General features: G+C 41.7%; 1 protein-coding gene across 8 annotated transcripts in view; it reads left to right on the top strand.

The window, feature by feature from the left end:
• The window catches only part of CNOT4 (CCR4-NOT transcription complex subunit 4), a 179,390-nt gene that overhangs the window by 106,487 nt on the left and 48,268 nt on the right, over positions 1-24,635 (top strand). For all 8 annotated transcript variants that reach the window (XM_077469200.1, XM_077469198.1, XM_077469199.1 and 5 more), the window contains one exon: positions 21,056-21,113. In XM_077469200.1, the coding sequence (XP_077325326.1) occupies positions 21,056-21,113 (58 nt within the window). The remainder of the gene's footprint in view (positions 1-21,055; positions 21,114-24,635) is intronic.

Below are 24,635 nucleotides of genomic sequence, written 5' to 3'. Positions count from 1 at the left end.
TGATCACGGGGTTAAACCTTTATTGGGGGGGTTAGGGGGGTACCTTAGAACTAAAGGGGGCTAACCCTAACTGCCCTAACAGTTATTAGTCACAAATGACACCTGCCGGGTGATCAGGGGGTTAAACCTTTATTAGGTAATAAATGGCGGGTGCCCTGAAACTATAAAAAAATAACTAACCAACCAGCGTCACCTGTAACAGTTATATGGTGATCACTGGTGAAAGGGTTAACTAGGGGGCAATCAGGGGGCTTTATGCGGTAGTATATGGGGGTCCCTAGCGCTATAAAAAGCTGCGGCGAACCTAAATACCTACCTGCCTAACTAGCGTCACCTGTGACACTAATACGGCGATCAGAAAAATGATCGCTTATTAGGCTGGGTTCACACTGGAGCGATGCGGAAACGCCGCGAATCCGCGGCGGGTTCCCGCATCGCATGCCTCCCGGCGGCAGTTCACACTGCCCTATGCGAACTGCTGGGAGTGTCAGTGAAATGTTACTGACACCCCCAGATCAGTTCGCATATCGCAGTGCGATCTGCAAACTCGGATCGCATGGTGTGAACACCCATGCGATCCGATTCTGCTGCGGGCCAAAAAAAGGGTCCCGTGCGAATTTGCGGCGGGTGCGGCGGGTGTGGCGGGTGCGGCGGGTGCGGCGAATGGCTGAACTCGAATCGCACAGAGATCGGATGTGATTTGCACTGCAGTGCGGTGCGAATCACATTCGTTCTCATAAACCGCTGCAATGTGAACCCAGCCTTAGTGACACTGGCGACGGGGGGTGATCACGGGGTTAAACCTTTATTGGGGGGGTTAGGGGGGTACATTAGAACTAAAGGGGGCTAACCCTAACTGCCCTAACAGTTATTACAGTCACAAATGACACCAATGCAAAAAAAAAAAAAAAAAAAAAAAAAAATGACATTGGTGTCACTGTGACTGGGGGGCAGGGGTAATTGGGGGGGTGATCGGGGGGTAAAGGGGGGGTGTGAGTGTGCCTGGCATGTTCTACTGTGTGTGGGATGTGTTGGTGCAACTCACTGATCCGCTCTCCTCCGTGTCGGAACGAAAAATACCGACACGGAGGAGAGAATACATCACTTCCTCTCCTGTGTTTACATTACAGGAGAGGAAGTGATGTCACCGGGGATTTCCATTCGTCGGGAGCGATCGCGAGGGGGTGGCCATGAATGAATGGCCGTCCCCTCGTCCGGGATCGCTCCCGAACGAAAACCGACCGCCGCAGGCACCGGGCGGGGGCCCGATCGGGCCCCCGACCCGCGGGAGGCAAAGCACGTACATGTACGTGCTTATGCCTGCCCGTGCCATTCTGATGACGTACATCGGCGTGAGGCGGTCGGCAAGTGGTTAATGGTCACAGGTGCTTGAGGTCCTATATAAGTTTCTGTATTACTCATTTTTGAGCTTGCCACCTTTTTGCTTGCTGTAACTTAGACCAAGTGGAACTGGACTAAGTGGTGAGTTAAAAACCAGAGTTGAAAACAGGAGATAACAGGAGTCCTCAAACCTGTGAGTAACATCTGAAATTTCTGAAGTAATGGCACTGCTGGGACAGTTAAAGGGCACAAATGTATAAACCTATTACAAGACCTTTTTTATGCTCCAGTTTGAGGCTCCAACTAGGAATAATGCTCTGCTGGACCTGGTAATCTCAAACCATGTAACGCTTATTACCAATATTAATGTGAAAGAACATCTGGGTGGCAGTGACCATAACAACATGATTTCATTTAATGTTAGCTGTAAGCAACAAACGCATACGGGAAGGATAAAACACTTAAAGTGGAGTTGCCCCCCAAAAAATAAAACTACTTAAAAATCTTAAAAAAAATCAAAAAAAAATAATTGGCAAAAAAAAAAATTTTTACTCACCTCTAAATACCGGTTGCTAGGGGGTCCCTCGTAGTCTGCCTTCTTCATTGCCCGGGCTGGTGACATCACTTCCCCTCGCGCCGCACATTCACCTGGGACCTGTCACGTGTCCCAGGTGACTGTACGGCGTATCACGGCGCCCTGCGCCGCTCGCGCATGCGCAGTGGGTGCCCGGCTGTGAAGCCACAGCCGGGTGCCCACAGTATGCATGACGGCGCCGCGAGCGGAGCGGGGAGCGAGGGGGGGGCTTCGTTCCCCCGCATCGCTGGAACCCGGGACAGGTAAGTGTCCGATTATTAAAAGCCAGCAGCTGCAGTATTTGTAGCTGCTGACTTTTAATTTTTTTTTTTTAGGGGGTACCCCACTTTAACCTACACAGAGCACATTTTCCAAGGATGAGGGCTGCTCTCCAAGATTTAGACTGGGAGGGAATATTGGCATCAATAAACACCGAACAGAAATGGGAAAGGCTGAAAATAAAACCTATGTGGCTCACGGCCAAAGTTAAAATGGCTATAAATAATAACAATAGAAATTTTAAAAAATATATAAACCAAGGAACACTCATTTTAAATGCTACAAAGAATATAACAAAATAAATCGAGGATACAAAAATTATAAATGAACGGCACATTGCCAAAGATAGGACAAAACCCCAAAAGTTTTTCAAATGTATTGATAGTAAAAGGGTCAGGTCTGAGCATGTAGGCCAGTGATGACGAAGCTTGGCACCGCAGATGTTTTCAAACTACATTTCCCATAATGCTAAACTACACTGCAGAGTGCATGAGCAAATGTAGTTCAACAACATCTGGGGTGCCAAGGTTCGCCATCACTGATATAGATCCTGTACAAAATAATCTAGAGTGGGTGACTGGGGACAAAGAGCAAATTTATTGAATGCTTTCTTCAGCTCTGTGTATACAAAGGAGCATGGGGGCACTTGTGTCCATAATGGGGATGGTATTGACAGCCCCAAATTATCCACAATGGCTCAAAAGTGAATATGGTCCAGAAATATTTAGACAGAATAAAGGTAGATAAAGTACCTGGACCAGATGGCATCCACCCACAGATCCCAAAAGGATTGAGCTCTGTCGTTTCAAAACCATTGTACTTTTTAGGGGCTCGTTAATGACTGGAATGGTATTACTGGATTGGTGTAGGGCCAATGTGGTGCCCATATTTAAAAAGGGATCAAAGTCTCCACCAAGTAACTATAGACCTGTTAGTTTAACTTCTATAGTCGGGAAGATACTGGAGAGTTTAATAAAAAAAAAAAAAAAAAAAAAAAAACCTGCATGGATTCATAAAAGACAGAAGTTGTCAAACCTCAAACAACCCTGATTTATTTTTGAGGCGGTAAGTAAAACCTTGGACATAGGGGTGGCTGTTGACGTGGTATACTTGGCTTTTGCAAAAGCGTTCCCCACACACGGCTAATGTGTAAGGTAAAGTCTACAAGTTGGAAACTTAAATTTTGTAAATGGATAGAAAGCTGCCTAAAAAAAATCGATTTTGGAAAGTAGTGGTTAATGATTCTTATTCTGAATGGTCTAAGGATCCCTGGTCTAAGGTTATCAGTGGACCCTTATTTTTTAATACCTTTATACATGGCTTGACAAATTTGCTTAGAATCTAGGAGCCAGCTAAAGTTAGGAGCCAGGTCCGTAACGGCGATCTGGACCTGTCCCTGGCCTGACATGGAGACGAATGAGGGGAAGATTCCTTGTAATAGGAATAAAAGTGACACACATTTTTTTTTTTTTTTTTTTTAAAGAACAGTGAAAAAAATAAAAATATAAGTTAAAATAAGAAAAAAAAATAATTTTAAACATGCCCTGTCCTGCCCGCATATGAAAGCGGTGTTCAAACCACACATGTGTGGTATTGCCGTGATCAGTAGAGCGAGAGCAATAATTCTAGACCTCCTCTAACTCAAAGCGTGCAGCCTGTAGAATTTTTTTAAACGTCGCCTATGGAGATTTTAAAGGGTAAAAGTTTGTCGCCATTCTATGAGCGGGTGCAATTTTGAAGTGTGACATGTTGGGTATCAATTTACTCGGTGTAACATTATCTTTCACAATATACAAAAAAAAATTGGGCTAACTTTACTGTTGTCTTATTTTTTTATTAAAGTTATTATTTTTCCCCAAAAAAGTGCGCTTGTAAGTCCGCTGCGCAAATACGGTGTGACAGACAGTATTGCAATGACCACCATTTTATTCTCTAGGGTGTTAGAATAAAAAATTATATATAATGTTTAGGGGTTCTAAATAAAGGGAAGGAGGTAGGCAGGTTGTCATACCAACGGCCACCACAAGAGGGCGTCAGATTCCAGAAGGAATCCTAGGACCGCAGAAGGCCTCAAAGCCACGGCCTCAATTACCAGCGGAACGGCCCGCCGCGATCACGCCGGGGGGGGGTCCGCGGAGACAGGATACCTCCAGCTGTGCTCGCCCAGGTCGCTAATTCTAGTCGCAAATGCGACCTGGCGCCCGGGTTTTATCGAGCCCTGCCTTTATAAATTATATGGGGTCTGGGATTAAAAGTGCCATTTCTGTTTTTGCAGATAACACAAAGCTATGCAGTGGAATAACGTCCTTACAGGATGTCTCCAATTTATAAGCTGACCTCAATGCACTAATTGGGCAACTAAGTGGCAAATGAGGTGTAATGTTGATAAATGTGATTTTATGCACGAGGGGACTAAGAATATGCATGCATCATACATACTAGGTGGGAGTAAAGCTGGTGGAATCCATAGTGAAAGATCTGGGGGTTTAGGTAGATCATAAGCTCAATAAATGGCGTGCGATATCAAGCTGTGGTTTTCAAAGTGCGCAAAGTCCTTTCTTGTATGAAGAGAGTTATAAACTCCACAGAGTGAGATATAATTTTGCCCCTGTACAAATCATCAGTAAGATCTCATCTGGAATATTCAGTTCAGTTTTGGGCACTAGTTCTGAAAAAGGATATCTGGCAACTGGAGAAAGTGCAGAGACCGGCAGCCAAACTGATGAGGCACTGCTCAGCTATGGGAAAAGATTAGAGGAACTGAATTTTTTCTCTTGAGAAGAGGAGATTAAGGGAGGGATATGTTTAACCTGTGCAAATACATAAGTGGTCCATATAGTGAACTTGGTGTTGAGTTATTCACTTTAAGGTCTTCAGGACAAGGGGGCACTCTTTACGTCTAGAGGAAAAAGATTTACTCTCCAAATACGGAAACTTTTTTTCACAGTAAAGCCCCATACACACTATCAGTTTTTCTGCTGAGTTTTTCCTTCAGACTTACCAAAACCATATAATATGAGGTCAAACCTTAGGAGTTTCAATGTGTATGCAATCAGGCAGGCCCTTGTTCTACATGGTTTTGGTAAACCTGATGGAAAAACTGATAGTGTGTATGGGGCATAAGAGATTTGGAATAGACTCCCTTCAGAGGTGCTTCTGGCCAGCTCAGTAGATTGCTTTAAAAAAGGCCTGAATTCTTTCCTAAAGTTGCATAACTGGGCACTGACATTTTATAGGCAAGGTTGATCACGGGAAAATTTGATTGCCTCTCGAGGGATCAGAAATAAAAACATTTTTCCCCTGCTGTAGCAAATAGGAGCATGCTTTGCTAAGATTTTTCACCTTCCTCTGGGACAACTGTGGGTGAAGGATTGTGTATATGGGATTGTATGTCATTTTGGTTGAACTAGATGGACTTGTATCTTTTCTTTTCAACCTACTATGTAGTTTTGCACCCAAGGTCATCTAGTACTCCCTGGTACTAATCTTCCACATCAATGAAGGCAAAGTCTTGACAGTCCTTTCTGCACCCTGCTCCAAAGCACTCAAAGGAATAGCTCTTTACTGTTTGAACGTAGTCTGAGCCATCAGTCTACCTTTAAAGCAACAGCTTCTAATGGGAGGCAAACTCCCTATTCCTCCTACCCTCAGGACCTCTTAAGGGACATCCTTTTTCCAAATCCACCACTGCTAGAAAGATAAGACAACTCCTCATCAGAGCTTATACTCTAAAGAACTAAACTACTCCTGCACTTTTTCATGCTCACTCCGCTAGTTTGGTGAGTGTTTCCTGGACTTTCCGGCGCCAGGCCTCTGTTGCCCAGCTTTGTAAGACCACCACCTGAAACTTTGTTCATACTTTTAATACATTTTTCCCAGGTAGACATTCAGTCATATGCGGATGCAGCTTTTTGCTACAAGGTTCTTGCAGCCACACTTTAAAATATGGAATTTATAGGTGTAGAAAGGTCCTTTGATCAAATGAGAACCTCCAGGGCCAGGGACAGCTGACATCCTTCTGTATGCAGTGGGTTGTGAGGCATGGTGGGTGTAGAGTTTTAAGTTATTGAGCGCCAGACACTACTTTGATGCAAAAGGATAGAGGTAGAGGACACTACTGCTGTGATGCTGTCTCTTTTTTGGTAGCTTAATAGATTGTGTCTTTTAAAGGCGCCATGTAGTAGACACACACACAGACACCCCTCCCCCCTATATGTTGTTTGTATTTATAATAGAAGTGAAAGGCAGCAGTTCTATATCCAGGATCCGGTATAAACAAATATCGGGAACTATAGCGCTTTTTTTTTTTTTTTTGTGTGTTTTTAAAAAGAAAAGAAAGGGTGTATATTCCAATCAGAGACCCCAATATAAACTCGACGGATTTGTCTAAAATACAAGTATGTTTGGACTGGGGCTAAACTGTTGGATTTAAAATTCAGTAGCCAGTTTCACAAAGTATTGAAACCATGTCCCACCCTTCATGGTTTATCAAAATATTTTTCTGTTAGTTTGGAAGTAGGTAGGGAAATGTAGACCTCAGGAGCGAGTTGCAAGCATTCCAATTTGTTAGCAGTCATAGGGTTTGGCCTTTCGCTGCCAGGTCTGTGCCTGCGTACAAATCTACAGCACTGCTTCCAGCTGGCCAGGTCTGTATGCCGTACAGACCTGACATTCCTCCTGCTTTAGGTTTGTATCAGAACTGTTCAGTAGACTCTGCTGAATAAAGCTGCTAATCAGAGCTATTGCTAACAAGTTGCCGATCAGAGCTATTAACTCAAAATGTGCCCCCCCATGCAGTGATGCTGGCATTCCTTCCACCCTTCCCGTTGGCTGCAGCTGCTGCCCAGGAGATGGCTGTCTGGGTGGAGAGCGGGAAGGCTGGTAAATGTGCTTACCTGCCCCCTTCCGTTCCTTGAATGAATACTTAAAGTGATCAGTATTGATCAATGAAGAATTGTCAACTGTGTTCTTCATTTTGTGAGTGAATAGGAGTCAGCTCAGGCTGCATAGAAAGGGACTGTCTTCTATTTAGACCTATGATGTCTCTCCAAAGCCCTCACTAAACTTTGCAATGGGTGCAAAGCCTAGCGGCCCAGCATGTTAACACCCACATCCACATGCAGCTGAACCATGCATTTTTGCCACCCCCTCAACTGCAAGTCTAAACAAAGCCTAAGGCCACGTTCACGCAGGGTATACTACTGTGGTGCCGTGTTTAGCTGCAGAGGGATGTACAGGTGTTCCATGCAGACAATCCCATTGATGTTAATTGGGGTACAGCAGCTGCATGGGAATGCACAGGGCCTGCATGGACACAGCCACTTCCAACTTGACAGTAAATCTGCCTGAACTCTCGCTGTCTGCATTTGGGGACATGCACCTACACCCGCATGAATGTCAGATCTGTCCTTGCAGCTGCTGCTTCCCATTTGATTTGAATAGGACTGCCTGCACACAAATGCGCAGAATACCTGTGTATCCCCATGCAGGTAAACCCTGCCCTCCATGGGTGTAAGCTTTAGCACACCCCACTGAACAAGGCCTCAGTAGGAATTATGCAAGTTATATTGTGTTTGTGTGCAAAATAAGGATTTTAGTGGGGGTTTTTTTTTTTTCTTGTTAAAATAGGAGTTTGCTAAACATTTACGCAAATATCAGTAGGATAAAATCAATAGAGCCTTCTTTTTATTCTACTGGTCATGTGCTTTCAGAAAATATATGGTTTGGGATATTTTAAAAACTCTGAAAGCTGTAAGTGAAAAACTATAACCTCCAGATTTTTTGAGAAATTTTCCTGTACGTCCGATTTTCACCATTTTGCAAAAAGGCGCAATTTAAAATGTACAAATATTTGTTATTTAATAACTCAACCCAGATTTAGCTTGTATATTTAAAAGGAATTTAGCAGGATTTTTGTAAAATTAGCTGTATCTGCTAATAATGATTTTAGTGTATTTTTAGCAAAAAGATTGTTTTGATAAACATTTGCGAAAATATCGTGGCGTCTTAATCAGTAGCACCCTTTTTTTTTATTTTTATTTTTTTATTCTGCATGCCATATGCCTGGCAGCGAAAGGGTTAAATCAGTTGGGTGTCTGATAAAAATTTGCTAGGAACATTGGCCAGTTGGCTTCTGGATTTTGACCGGCCCTGCTTTGTAGTTCCCTCTAACTTAATAGAGGTAATTGAGAGCAAATTACTGTGCATTACTTGGCAACTTGAAGCTACAGCGGCTACTGCATGGTCGGATAACTCTGTAAGGGCTTACAAAGACATCATCCCAGAATTGTGCACCCAGGAATGTCTGTGACCGTCGGCTCTGGACCCGGCCCGTCATGACGGAGCTATCACTTGTCAACAAACGAGAGCATATCTGGTTCCGCTCCTCTCCTCGCACCGATCAGTACAGTGTGTGAGGAGAGGAGGGGGCCAGTGTAGGAGCGCTTGTGGGCTGGATCTGAAGTGCCCATGCATGACTCCTCCATCTCTCATCTATGCCTACCCATGCCTCATTCATGCTCATCCATGCTACATCAGTGCACATCTGTGCTCATCCGTGCCATTACAGTGCCCATCAGTGCCTGTAATAGGTAGTCAAATTAGATTTGAAATGTATGCCCCTAAAACATCTGATGGTGCTCTAGCACGTTGGACCTCTGTGTGTGGCCAGGCTGTGGAAAAGTCTCACACATTTGATATTGCCATACTCGGGAGAAATAGCAGAATATATTTTGGGGTGTGATTTTTGCTAGGTACATGCTATGTGTTAGAAATATCTTATGCATGGACAACTTTGTGTAAAAAAGAAATGAGTATTCATTTTCTTTACACGTTTTCCAAAAACGCGTGGAAATAAATGACACGTTCAAAATACTCACTATGCCTCATAGATTTATATGTTGGGTGTTTACTTTCCAGAATGGGGTGATTTTTTATTTTTTTTGGATGTTTCCATTGTCCTGGTGCTCCAGGGCCTTGAAAAAAGTGTAAGGCTGCTTTCACACTGAGGTGTTTTTCAGGAGCTAAATGGCTAAAAATAGTACCTGTAAAGCGCCTTAAAAACGCCTCCCCTGCCTCTCCAGTGTGAAAGCCTGAGTGCTTTCACACTCGAGCGGTGCACTTGCAGGATGGGAAAAAGTCCTGCAAGCAGCATCTTTGGGGTGTTACCAGAGCAGTGAATACACTGCTCCTAAAACGCCACTGCCTTTTTAAATCAAGGGCCAGCGCTGCCGAAGTGCCCGCAAAGCGATTCGTCAATGGCACTTTGCGGGTGCTTTTAACCATTTTTCAGCCACTAGCGGGGATTAAAAGTGCTGCTAAAAAAAAGCCAACATCCCCCCGCCCCAGTGTGAAAGTGCCTTAAGAGGTAGTCAAGAAATTAAATGTGTAATCTATGATCCTGACGGTGCTCCCTGCTCATTGGGCCTCTGTATGTGGCCAGGCTGTGTAAAAGTCTCACATGTGGTATTGCCATACTCGAGCAGTAGTGGAATGTTTTCGGATGAAGTATGCATATGCTCTGTATGATATATAACAATTTTGTGTAATTTTGCAAACAATTGTGGGAAAAAATTCCAACTTCAAAAAAACTCACCATGGATGAATGTCTACGTTCCAAAAAGGGGTATTCGTACTTTCCTGGGTTGTTAGTGTCTCAAGAAATGAGATGGTCCGTCAGTACATCAAGTGTGATCAATTTTCATTGATTGGCACCATAGCTTGCAGACTCTAATGCCCCGTACACACGTTCCGATTATCGGACCACAAAAGTCGCTTTCGGACAGATCGTTCGATAATCTGATCGTTAGTACGCAGCTTTCGACAGCCGATCACGACAGTCCGTCCAACTAAATCCGAAGGAACAAACAGGAAAACTTTGGTTGGATGACAGCCCATCGTACGACAGTCGTGTAGTCAGTACAGTATGCGTCCGATAAAAGTCATTAGACAAACACCACGCATGATCGGAAACATGAAAATAAACCAGAAGGACACACAGGTCACACGTTTTTGACATCATTTAAAATACGTAGCTACGCACGACGGAAGATTTTTCCAGAATCGTACGACAAAAGTCTTACACACATTTTGCACTGTTGTATTCAATCTTAGTTGTATACAACAAAATGTGAACGATCGGTCTTACGATAATCGGAACGTGTGCATAACTTTCACAAAGACCAAATAATTTACACAGATTTTGGTTATTTTTACCAACAATATGTAGCGGTATACATTTTGTCCAAAATTTATGAAGAAAAATTACTGATTTGATACATTTTATAACCAAAAAGAAGAAGAAAAAAATGACACAATTTTTTTTTTATTATTATTTATGGCGCAAAAAATAAAGAAACCCAGTGGTGATTAAATGCCGCCAAAATAAAGCCCTATTTGTGTGGGGAAAAAAAGGACAACAATTTTGTTTGGATTGTATGACACTGTAATTTGTCATTCAAAATGTGAGACCACTGAAAGCTGAGAATTGGTCAGGTTAGGAAGGGGCTTTAAGTGGTTACGCTTAGCCTTGAATACTTGGACTGTGGATGTTCTATTACACTGAAACTCGTCCTTGGAGCTAGATTTCTTTTTTTTTTTCTTAATAGTACTCATTCTATACATCTATTTTTGCCTTAATACAAGCAGTCGCAGTACGCTTTGCCTATAGTTGTGACCTTTTCTCTGTATGTGGAAGCATTATGGTTCCTATTTGTAGTTCTCTTTGGTTTGAGTTGTGTAAATGTATAGTTTTTGGGCAATCTTTGTTTTGTATGGTACCTGTTTCATAAAGGCTGCTTTCACACGGAGGTGGCGTTGGCGGTAAAGCACCGCTTTTTATACTGGCGCTTTACCGTCGTTTTTGCAGAGGTTTTCAGCCGCTAGCCGGGCACTTTTGACCCCCACTAATTGCCGAAAAAGGGCCACCCGCAAAGCGGTGGTTCACTGGCGCTGCCCATTAATTTCAATGGGCAGAAGCGGTGGAGGAGCTCCAAAGATGCTGTTTGCAGGACTTTTTTTTAATGTCCTGCCAACACATTGCCTCAGTGTGAAAGCACTTGGGCTTTCACACAGACTGCAGGGGAGTCGTTTTACAGGTGCTATTTTTAGCCCAAAAGCACCTGAAAAAAATGCCTCATTGTGAAAGGGGTCTTGGGGAATTGCACCTACTATTGGGGAATTACCCATACAGTGGGGATCGAAAGTTTGGGCACCCCAGGTAAAAATATGTATTGATGTGCATAACCAAGCCAAGGAAAGATGGAAAAAATCTCCAAATGGCATCAAATTGCAGATTAGACATTCTTATAATATGTAAAAAAAGTTAGATTTTATTTCCAACATTTTACCCTTTCAAAATTACAGAAAACAAAAAAATGGCGTCTGCAAAAATTTGGGCACCCTGCAGAATTTATAGCATGCACTGCCCCCTTTGGCAAGTATCACAGCTTGTAAACGCTTTTTGTAGCCAGCCAAGAGTCTTTCAATACTTGTTTGAGGTATCTTTGCCCATTCTTCCTTACAAAAGTGTTCCAGTTCTTTGATATTTCTGGGCTGTCTGTCACGCACTGCTCTTTTAAGGTCTATCCATAGATTTTCAATAATGTTGAGGTCAGGAGATTGTGAAGGCCATGGCAAAACCTTCAGTTTATGCCTCTTGATGTAATCCCCCGTGGATTTTGAGGTGTGTTTAGGATCATTATCCATTTGTAGAAGCCATCCTCTTTAACTTCAGCTTTTTGGCTTCGTTATGCACATTAATACACTTTTTTTTTTTACCTGGGGTGCCCAAACTTTCGATCCCCACTGTATGTCTTAGAAGCTTTTATGTGTTGCTTCAGGCTGGAGTTCACAGGTTAATGAAAACATTTAGTCGATAAATCCTAATTTTTCAAGTTGTAGCCTTAGGAGGAAGGATGGTTGCACAGGCCTAAACTGGTACCATATAATCTCTTAACATTGGGAGGAGAAAATACATGAGGAGGAGGCAGGACTGTTAATCTGCCTTTGTAGACGGAAGGGAACGTTGAAAGATATGGGTACTGTAAATTTTGTACATAATGGATCCAGATACCCTAGCAAAGTTTGATCTATGCTTGAGAAAGGGGGCAAGGGAGCTCCTCTGGCTTCACTTGAACCAACATCTCTCTGTAAAAAAAAAAAAAAAAGTATAAAAACACTTTGAAATGCAGAAACAGTCACACCTGTGTGGTGTGCTAGATTGTGCTTCACTACTGTTGGGACTGACCTGTCATGGACTTCAACAAGGAAATCTGTTCAGAGTATGCATATTTCTTCATATTTTAAGGTTTACAGTAAGGTGAACAAATGTATTTACTGACTATAAATCACAGTAAATCATATTTTTCTTGGTGATCTCTGTAATGAGGAATAAATATCATTTTTTTTATTTTTATATTTTTTTTACTACTTTTTATTATTTTTCTTTCTTTCATATATATAATACAAATACAACACACCTCCAGAGGCTCATACAATTTGATCAAATACATACAGAAAAAGGAACATTTAACCATGCCATTTTTGCCTCCCCTCATCAGTTGACTGAGCCGGGCAGACCCTCTATAGCTTACAGCCCCTCCACTCTTTGCCCGTCCTCCCTCGACTGATGCTGGGAGCAAATCGTTATGGAGCATATCGGGAAATAATCCCTTGAACAGGGATGGCGAACTAAAATTTATGTGCTACACCTATCATATTTCCCTTCCTGCATTTAATACCAATTCCCCCTTTTAAACCCACCTTCCTGTGCAACCTAAACTTGCCTCCCCCATCTATCACGTTATTAGTTGTTTGAATTTTCAGAGACAAAAAGGTAATGTTTATTAAAGCGGAAGTAAACCCATCCATAAAACTGTTACGTTTCCAGCACGTGCTGGAAATGTAACACTCCCATTGGTTGTGCTCTCAACCACACTGTCAAACCATCCAATGGCTTGTGTCTAAACTGATCACATGTGCAGCATCATGGCAGTTGTAGATTAAACAGAGGCAAAGATTTGAGCTTCCTTGGCTGAAAACGATAAGGTGGTTTACTTACACTTTAATTACCCACACTTTACCACCTATCTTCCCATCCCAGTCCTCGCTATATCTCATTTTGTCTTTCTCCTTGCACTTTCTTTATAATTTCCCTTCACCTCTATAATGGACACCCCATTTTATCCAGCCATGGCGTCCATATTTTTAAGAATTTATCCAATGTCTTCCATCTTGTAAATACCACTTTTTCCCTTCATACATTAGCATCCATCACCCTCCTCCATTCCCCCATTGTGGGGGGCTTTACAGATTACCGTTTTTGAGCAATTAATTTTTGTGCTTGAAATAAGCCTCTTATTACAGCAGTCTTAATATTTTTAGATATACTATTATCTTCTATTTTACCCAGCAGATATAATGTGGCGTCCATCTCCAGCTTGGCCCCAAAGGTACTATTAATTTCCTTGAGTATATCATTCCAATACCTAAATAGTTTTGGATACCTTCACATCATATGGACCAAATCCCCTATTCCGTGGCATCTTGGGCATTTATCATCAGCTCTATATCCATACCAAAAAAGTTTCAGGGTGTAATAAGCCCTATGTATCATAAATAATTGTGACATTTTTGTGAGGGTGATACTGACACTTTGGAACTCATTTCGATTATCCTTTTCCATTGTTGTTCAGTAATTTTTACTCTCAGATCCCATGTGTTTTTATTTTTAGCCAGTCTTTCATTATTAAAATTTTTCCCACTTGTGTGTTCATATCTTTCAGATATCAAACCTTTAGACAGACCGGCCTTAACTCTTAACTTTTTTTTTTTTTTTTTTTTTTTTTTTTTTGAGGGGGGTTCTACACCATTCTATTTGTGTTGTAAATTGAGCGCTCAGGGCGTGTCTGACTTGGAGATACCGATAAAATTAGTGGTTTGGGACACCATACTGCTCTCTCAGCTCAGCAAATGATTTGAGGGTACTCCCCTTATACAGTTGAGCAAGTTTTCTGATGCCGCAAGCCTCCCATTCTTTTATCTTACTCACGGGGGATCAACTCTGAGAAATTTATTATCCCAGATAGGGGCATCTTAAGATATCCCCCGATACCCCATGATTGTTTTAGCTGCCTGCCATACCTTAACCATCAATTTTAACGTAGGAAGTCCAGGAGAAAAGGAGTCTGCCTCCAAAGTCTCTACCAAATCACTGTCCAAGGCTCCTTGCAGCATCAATCGTATATTTGCATTCCTGTCCTCTGCAATACTATCTCCCCTCAGATGTTGCAACTGGGCAGTCAAAAAATAGCTGTGTGGATGTGAAACTGCCGCTCCCCCTTCTTTCATAGCTAACTGCAATATCTGTAAGCCTATTCGCGCCTGTCCCTTCTTCCAGATCAATTTCCTAAACAAGGTTTCAATTTTTTTTAAACCAGTCCATCCTAATCCAGACCGGGGGAATTGTGTAACTGGTACAGCAATTGCGGCATCCAGATCATCTTAATCAAGTTAATTCTACCAGCAGATGACAGGGGGAGGCGCCTACAGATATCGCACTTGCGTCTAAACCACTAAGGGGGCGAGATTATCCTCTATATATTGGTTGGGGTCCTTTATTAGTCATATCCCCAAATATTTTACCCTGTCCACCACCCTTAATTGCCCTGCCAAAGGTGGTATGGTCTGTATTGTGTCGACCGGCATCAAGGCATATTTCTCCCAATTAATAAGCCTGAGAATTGTCCGAAATCTTCTACAATACTCATACCTGTAGCAGAATAGCTGTTATTAACCCTTATCCTCGCCCTTGGAGTAGTATAGAGGGCCTTTATCCACCTCACAAAATTGGCTCCACGCCCAAAAACCTCCAGAGCCCGCCACAGTTAGCTCCAAACAAGGCTGTCGAATGCCTTAGCAGCATCCAAGGCGACCCCAGCTCGCGTTCCCCCACCTTGCATCGGGGTCTGGAGGTTAAGATATATTCGCCTTATATTAATTCTGGTAGCTCTGTTAGGGATGAACTCTGATTGATCCGGGTGTATAATATTTTTTATATACTTGTTCAATCTGGCCGCCAATACTCTTGCCAGTATTTTAGCATCCGTGCATATTAATGAATATTGTTCTGTAGGAAGAGGTCTCTAGTGGGTCTTCCCCTCTTTTTGCAGGACTATAATTGTAGCCCCTGACATTGATAGGCAACTTCCCCCCTGCAGCTACTACTTCTAACATCTTAAGCATTTCCGGGAGCATTACCTCACTGTATCGCCTATAGCTTTCAGTGGGTAGACCATCAGGACCGGGAGACTTCTGATTTGCCATCCCGGCAACAGGGTTCCTCCAGGGTTATAGGGGAATCTAACTCACTTTTTTCCTGTTCAGAGAGAGCAAGTACATTGATTCCTTCAAAGAAAAGATCCATCTCTCTCGTCCTTTCTCCTGCTCTGGCTTTATATAACTTTGTATAGTACTGTGTAAAAGAATCCAGAATTTCAGGAGTCCGAGAGGTAATCGTCCCCTCAGGAGTCCTAATTGCTGCAATCACTGAAGGGGTGGTGTTTGTCTTCGCCAGCCGGGAGAGCATGCACCCTGCACACTCACCCTTGGCGAAAGCAGATTGGCTCTGGAAAATGAGTTTATTTTCAGCTTTCCTAGTAACAATGTTTTTATACTTTTGTTGACTTTTCAGCCACCTATCTTGTTTCTCTGGATTTGGATCTTCTACATATTGTTTTTCAAATTCTATAACTTCCTTCCCAGCCTTATCCTCCCATTCCCTGGAGTTCCTTTTAATCTTTGCAATCTTCTGTATTATTAATCCCCTTAGAAGGGCTTTAAGAGTATCCCATATAATCCTGGCCTTAGTAGAGCCCTCATTTATTGTTACAAATGCCTTTAATGTCAATGTCCTCTCTCCTGGTTCCCCCATTAGTTCGAGCCAGAATGGACTTATACTCCATTCTCTCATGGGTTCTTGGCCCACGAACTGGGTCCTAACTATTAAAGGTGAATGGTCCGATACTCCCCTGGTTGCATACTCTATACTTCTGATCAACTGTAACATTTCCCCATTTCCAAATGCAATATCAATTCTTGATAGTTGCATGTGTGCTGGAAAAACAGAAATACTGGTACCGATCCAGATTATGGGTTCTCCAAATGTCACACATTCCCATCTCTTCCATGAATTGAGTCAGCCGTCCCTCCCTCACCCCATCCAGTTGTTTTCCAGGCAGAAATCTATCTTTGCTTTTATCAAGCACCTCATTGAAGTCCCCAATCACGATAACAGGTATACCTTCCTTGTCTTGCAAAAATTCTGCCAGTCTGTATAAAACCCTCCATTTTAAAAGCAGGAGGAATATACAGATTGGCAGTTATATAAGGTTGATTTTCTATCTGACAGTGTAAAAACAGGTATCGCCCATCAGTGTCTACTTTGCTGTCACAACAACCAAAACGCACCCCTGTTCTTGCCAATATGCTCACCCCTCGGGAGTATGAGGAATAAACTGCATGATATTGAGACCGATCTCTATTCTCATAAAGACCTGTATTGGTATCTCTAGTTAAATGGGTCTCCTGTAAACGGGCAATATCCACCCTCCCTTTCTCAAGTGTAGAGCGTACTGCCATTTTTTTAACCGGTGCTAAGCCCCCTGACATTCCAAGAGGCTATAGTTAGAATATTAGGGTGCATCAAAGGTGTTTCTATATTGTACCTGGGAGGCTGGACTCAGTAGACTATGCCATCTCCTTAGTAGGAAGACACACCATGTTATTTTATACTTTTGCACCTTTTCTATATTCATTTTTGTGTCCTTTACCAATGCTTGTTTTTTGGGATAGTGTATTATCATTAATAAACTATTTTGTGTTACCTCATTCCAATTTTCTTCTGTGTCTTTGTGCGTTATCCTTATATCCACTTCATTCTCTTGCATGTGACTTTTTATATAAACCACGTGAAATGTGCTCCCCCATTCCCATCCCCTTCCCCCCCCCTCTAATACCTGCCTATCTTGGCTACCCCCAGGCGTTTTATGTGTGACCAATCCTCTTTCTCATCCCCATTTCACCCGCTCGTGCCACCCATGTGTTTTATGTAATTTCATTTTATCATTAATCCACCCCCTTCCCCCCTCCCTCCCTCCCTTCCCCCAACACCAACAAACCCATCAAAAACATCCCCCCACAACTACCGCTTTCAGCATACATCTCTACAATAAACTTTTAATACCCCCCGCCACCCACATGTTCATCCCTCTTTATGCTAAGGGCATGGCAGTTCTATGAGTTCTTTTGGTATTCTTCGAACCATCTTGCCATGTTGGTTGATGTATCAAAAAAAAATGCGTACCCCCAGCTACAGTTACTCGCAGGCATGCTGGATATAATAGGCCATATTTAATGTTATGTTTCTGAAGGGTGTGTTTAATCCCAAGAAATTCTGCTCTGTGCTTCTGCACTATTGGAGAGTAGTCTGGGTAAAATGATATCCTAGTACCATTAAATAGGATGTTCCCCATCTCTCTGGCTTTTCGAAGTAAGGTTTCTTTATCCTTGTAGCTTAATAGTTTCAACAGAAATGACTGGGGATGTCCACCAGATGGGGGTGCTCTAGCAGGTACCCGAGGGGCTCGTACTATTGAAAATGAGGCAGAAAAAATATTTTCCTCAAACGTTTCCCTGATCCACTTTAAAAAAAATTTAACCGGGTGAGGGCCTTCACGCATTTCAGGGAATCCCACAACCCTTACATTGCTCCGACATGCCCTATTTTCGAGTTCATCCAACTTTAAGGCCTGCAAATCCATGAGTATTCTCATCTCTTTAATTTCGGGGAAAAAATTCATCCTCCACTATACTCAGCCTTTCCTCTAGGACTTTAGTCCTTTCCCCTATCTTTTTCACATCCTGGCCCATTAAGAGCAATTACTCCTTGATATCCCCTATTTGTACGCTTAGACTGTTCAATGAGTGTTTACATGCGTTTACAGCAGTGAGTATACCCTTTAAAGTTGGCTCTTCCCTCTTAAAGCTGTTGCATTATTATAAGAGACAGTCTCAATGGTAGGGTAGGGGGCACTGAGGACGCCCCCACAGCTCCTTGGCAACCTGCCATCTTGCTGCCTGTTGGTATAACGTCTTTCTGTCCTTGGCCTTGGCTTTTTTTTATTCTGGAGAGGGGGTCCGGTTTGGGCTTTTATACGTGGTTGCGTACCCCATTTATTGGGTGATTTTCTGAGGGGTATGAGCAAATTTCTCGAATTTGGCTCCAGCCGTAGCCTGGGCCCCCTTTTCCTTTGCAGCCAGTGTCACTGAGGTGCCGGTATTCTCCTGTAACGGCTGTTCTTTTCCTTTTTTTTTTTTTTTTTTGTCATTCTATTTACCTATATAACCAAAGAAGGGGAGGTATAACACTGATAGGACAAAGAAGAGGAAAAAAACTTGAAGGGAACCTCAAGAGCCTGTACAAAAAAAGACCAAGTCTTCAAATACTTATGCCTCCGCAATCTAATGGGGGTAATACAGGCGCTCCCAGTAGAATTTTTTTTCTTTATATAGACTATATATGGAGTATCAGAAAAGAAACCATATGCTCAGAGATATCAAGCAGGCTCCAGCAAGTATGAACAATCCTCACTTAATGAGACCAATCTCTAGGGTGCAGTTAACTCATTATCAGCCCTTCACATTTTTGCAGTGATGGTTTAGTGTTTAATTTAGGGTAGTCTAAATGACCATTTTTCTATCCGCCCCTTATCGGGGGTTCCACCACCATCAATCCATCAATTGATGGTGGTGGCCTCATCTGCTGCTGCCTCATCTGCTACCGGTCACACCCCCTTCCCGCCAGGAATAAACATCTTTAAAGCAGACCTGTACTCTGAAAGCTGTACTTCAAAAAAATCCAAGCAGAGGACAAAGGACTAGTCAACCATATTGTCTGTGATCCCCCTCCAGCTGAGTTTTTTTTACCATTTACTGATTTGTTATGCCCTGTTCTACACGGTTTCCTCCACTATGCGGAGGTGGCTATCTTGATAGAGGACGGACTTTGCTTTACGTGTCAGGCTGTCCTCCTCGACGACTGGTGGTCTGATGATTGGTGGGGGTATAGTTTTAGAAAGAAACAGTAGGAGAGAAGGAGGAGCCACAGAATGAATGAAGCAAGTGATTCTTGAACAGTAGTGACATCCTCTTACATCCAGTGAGACCAGTAGTTGGAGACAGCAGTGCCTTAGATGCTCTCACACTGCAGGTGTGGGGCTGAAGGCACAGGAAATGCAATGCTATTTTTCAGCAAGAGTTTAAGACAAATGGTTAATCTTTCACACTATGATAAACCTCTCCAGTTTTTCCCTTTTTAAGATGGCAAATTATCATCCCTTTTCAATCTGTGGTCCATTTTAACCTTCCAGTGTGAATCTGTGTATGCTTGTATTACGTGGCACTTAGAAAAATGATTTACAGGCAGTTTCGTTTTCTGTGTTTTTTTTTCCTTTTTTAGTGATTTTATCTGCATGTTCTAAACGTCTACTGCATGCTTGTTATCTGAATTTAGTGAGTAAACCGGAGTCTTTTATTTTGCATTAGATGCATATGATCTTACTGTTTACTGTTTTTTTTATAGGCTAGCCATGCAGTGGGTATAGAAAAGAATCAACACCATAATCTTTTTGATGCTTTGCGGCCTGAAATGAAGATGCACATAGTTCTTGTTTTTATGCAGCTTTATAACATTCAAGGAAAAAAATAACATGTCAGAAAAATATAAAAAACAAACCGAATCACTGATTTGGAAAAGGATCCACCCCCCTTATGTTTGTATTACCTTGGGCCACCTCTTGCTTTAATTACAGCCTTTAGTCTGTTGAGATATGTCTACTAAATTTGCACATCTAGACTTTGCAATATTTGCCCGCTCTGCTCAAGTTCAGTTAAATCTGATAGTGACCATTTGTGGACTGCGGTCTTCAAGTCATTCAATAGGTTTTCAATGAGATTTAAGTCTGGGCTCTGACTAGGCCATGCAAGGACATTCACCTTTCTTTTTCAACCACTGTGTGGTCTTTTTCTATGAAAAAAATAAAAAAAAAAGGTATTTTGGTCATTGAATTATAATTGAATTATTTGGCCTCAACACTAAACGGCTGCAATTTAGCGTGCAGGCAGTCCGAATAGGCCCTAAACCAGAACTCCAAGCAGAATTGGGAATGAAATGTAGCTCTGTATTTGTTAATTCATTGCATTTATTTGCATGGAAGCAGTGTCTGCTTTTGGCCTGGTATCAAACTCCTGCAAACCCTTGTTTAGCAGAACTCAGACTGGGAGAGGAAAAAACAGCACAAGAAACAATCATTTGTGCTGTAGTGCTCATGTGCTAGCAAGAAACATGTTATTAGGAGGAGGAAGCTAAGTGACAGATGAGGTCCTCAGTCTGCTGCTTCTGCAACTGTCAAGTCAGTCTGATTGCAGCAGAGAAAACCTCACTCTTACCAGCTAGTTCAAAGGTAACCTGTCAAGAGACATTTGTAGGCTACAGTTGAAGTCCTTACTCCTAATCCTATGAGTTCAATACTTTGAGTCCTGGACTCGAAGGACACACATGCAGATTAGGATTTCAGGCTTCACTTGCTGCCTTTTTTTTGTTCTGGTCAGTAATTCAAGACAAATAGCTTTTTCAGAAGGAGAACGTGAATGGTAGCCTCCATTTTTATTCTCCTGCAAGGTTTACATCACTTTCAAATTAATGATGACATAATGAGAATATTTACACTCCCCGTTATGAACAGACGTGTTTTTTGTTCTTTGTAAGCCAGCTTTAAAGTTTTTCACTTCTACTTTTCTTTTCAGTTCTGTTGACAAGTCCCCCGAATCATTAAGTATAGGAAACGGTGATAACTTACAACAGGTGAGTCATGATGCTCTGTTCTGAAAAATTGGTTCATTCCTTCCCACTTATGAAAGATATTACCAGTTTAGTTATGAATAAAGTAATTATCCAACCAGGCAATAAAATCTGATTTTGAAATGGAGATTTATCACACACTAACCTGTCCATATTTTTTTACGCTAAATTCCAGGCAGATATAAAAGACACACAAATAAATCCAGGCCAGTTTGAAACAGGAAAGCAGGGGGAAAGTCAGGATCACCAGGCATTTCACACAAAGGAAGAAATACAAAGAGAATAGGATACTTTAACACAAGTATATGGTACAACATATACATATCAGGAATATGAAATGTTGGGGTAACATACTCTTTTAAGTCCAATGAAGTATATGCCATCCTGTGGATTCACCTTTTATTTACAGTTGATAGTTTTACTGAGTGGCGGGGTATAGCTATCACTGTACTCCCTATGAGTCAGCCCAAGATTCAGCTGACAGCAGCCTGTCGACTGATGTCACAGAGCTGGTTGAGGCTCTGCTGCTCTTCTGAGATACCTACAACAATATCTGGATTCACCCAGGTGCCTGATTGACAGCTGGCTTAGCCTTTCAGCATGCCGCCAGTGAGCTCTGGAGGAGCAGAAAGCTGGAGACTGACAGTTACCACTTTATGCTCAGTGAATACTGAGAACTTGCGCGATCAACAGTCACGTGAGAACTCAAAATTGTCCGATGTGCCTGCAATAATGCCGCAGTTCCGATAAAAATCACAAATTGCCACCATTACTAGTGAAAAAAATAAAAATGCTATAAATCTATCCCCTATTTTGTAGACACTATTGCGCAAGCCAATCAATATACGCTTATTGCAATTTTATTTTTTCCCAAAAATATGTAGAATACTACATATCTGCCTAAACTGAGGAAAAAAAAATAGTTTTTTTAATATATTTTTGGGGGATATTTATTATAGCAAAAAGTAAAAAATACTGTATTGGCATATAGCACACAGTTTATGTCGGGGGAAAATCGTGGGTGTGTGTTATTATAGGCCGATCCCCCGCCGATTGTCAGCTTCTCTGCCGTTATCGGCGGTTTTCAGCCGAAAATAGCTGGAAACATTTGACTGACAAGGCTGCAATGCAAGGCTGCCAATGATACTGACAAGGCTGCATTAATGGGCATTTAAATGTACGTTTTTGTTTTTTTGTTTTCCTTAAACTTCCCTCCTAAAAGTTTTTTTCTTTAAAATTCCCTCCTAAACTTACGTAAGTGTTATACGCCGATAAATACGGTAATGTGTTTTTTTTTTTTTTTTTTTTTTTTTTAAATGTACGCTTTTTTTGTTTAATGCTCAAAAAATAAAAACCGCAGGGGAGATCAAATACCACCAAAAGAAAGCCCTATTTGTGGGGGGAAAAAAAAAGGACGTCAATTTTGTTTGGGTACAACGTCGCACGAAAGCGCAATTGTCAGTTAAAGCGAAGCAGTGGGGAATCTCAAAAAATGCTCTGGTCAGGAGGGGGTAAGTTCTTCTGGGGCTGAAGTGGTTAAAGGAGAAGTTAATCTGTCTGAACATGTATAAACATGTATAAAACTAAAAATCCAAGCTTAGGTATAGATATAGCTGCAGCCTCCCCAAGAAAGACTCCACCAAGTGGTGTCCAAAAAAACGTAGAATAAAAAATGGGTATGTTGTAATAATGAGTATAATTGAATATCCACCAAACACGATGAGGGTATAAGAATGAATACATGTAGATTTCACTATAAAACTGTAAACCTTAGATGAGTTAATAATAATTATCTAATTCACAACAAATCCCTGAGCAATTTAAGTGAACACTCACCACATCAAATATGATACATCATATCGTAAGCAATGGCCAGTAGTAATAATTGATATTAAAGTAGTTGTAAACTCTCCCCCACAACTTTGTCCCATGTAAATCAGCATAAAAAATCCTAATGAACACTGCTTGTAGATATCTCCTTGCTTAGTATTGTTATAATCCTTTTTGTTCTTTAAAATGACATCACTGAGCATGCCCAGATCTCCCCTGATTTACGGTACACTCTTTATGTGCTTATCTATCTGTTATCAGGACTTCCTGTGGCACACCACTGATATCCCAGGAGGCTGTAGACTCATTAAGAGCTTTCTCCTACACCCCATATGATCATGTGACCTTGCATGCAGTGTAAACCTGGCCATTACTGCAGTCTTATCAGCTGAAGCTGATAAGACTGACACAGGCGAACATTAGACAATCGTCACAAGTAAATACTCTGAAATAAAACAAGTCCGCTATGAACAGGGAAGTAGGGTTGTCATAGGAACATTGGATTGAGAAGGAGGCTTGGTTAACAGCACAGGGAAGTGCTCAATGTAAGGGCAGAAATACACACCACTGTGGACTCAGAAAACAACACTTAAGATGGCGCTGCCTTACCCCCTGGAAACAAGTTTTTTTAAGTTTCTTTAAACAGTAAGTAATATGCGATTTGGGCTGGATTACAATAGCTATAGTTTGATTATTATAATGGACTAAATGAAAAGAAGCATCAGAGTGGGAGAGTTTTACTTCCTCTTTAAGTAAAAACCTAATTGCAGGATAAAGTGGCAAGCATGAATAATAAAAAAAAAAAAAAAAATCTGAGTAATAAGAACTAAAGAGAATATATATGTGTATCACTGTAGGGCTGCAACTAACGATTATTTTCATTAATTGGATAAAATCATAAAAGAAAAGTAATATGCCATTTTTTTCAGTATTTATAATATTCACTGCAGTGTTAAGATATAATGAATAACCATTATTTTCAGACAGGACTCTAATATAATATTCCTGTTGTGTCTGTCTATTCCTCCTGTTAACACCAATGACGTGGCGCTATTCCTCTCGGGAACACAAATGATGGGACACTATTCCTCCCCCTTCCAGGAAAACCAATGATGGGGCACTATTCCACCCACCACCCAGAACACCAATGATGGAGCACTCCCCCTCCCCCCCAGAAATACTTAGGATCATGGGGCACTTGTCAAAGAAATTAATGTACTGTACTACTACTGATGACGAGTATTCTGTATAGCCATAGCTTTTGGCTACCTTTATTATGGCCCTAATGTTGATTAAGAACTTCTCTACATTGTCAATGAAATTGCATCAATAATTTAAATATCTATGATAGGTTTCTCTGCATTTGGCTGAATCACAAAATCTTTATCATCCATGCACGTAAAGTCTTTTTATTGGTATTCCTGGCTGCAGCCACCAGACTGCTCTGCACTTCAACTACTGCATTGAGCAAAATTCCACAGAAAAGCACTAAACAATCAGCTCTCCTAACAAATTATAATGGTACTGGGCATGTTTGCCCGTTATCGCTCCTTCTTTATATTATTACCATGGAACATTTAGTAGAAGCCAGTCATATTACTCCATCCATTCAGGGTATGAGGCCATCCAAAGATGCTGCTAGCAGGAAGTGCACCGCTCCAATGTGAAATCCCTTGGGGCTTTTACATTGGAGAA

The sequence above is a fragment of the Lithobates pipiens genome, unplaced genomic scaffold (genome assembly GCF_037356315.1).
Source record: "Lithobates pipiens isolate NorthernLeopardFrog02 unplaced genomic scaffold, aLitPip1_a1.2 Scaffold_8, whole genome shotgun sequence".
NCBI classification, from domain to species: Eukaryota; Metazoa; Chordata; class Amphibia; order Anura; family Ranidae; genus Lithobates; species Lithobates pipiens.
The sequence above is the reverse complement of the archived record's forward strand: the minus strand, read 5'-3'. Positions and strand labels throughout refer to the sequence as shown.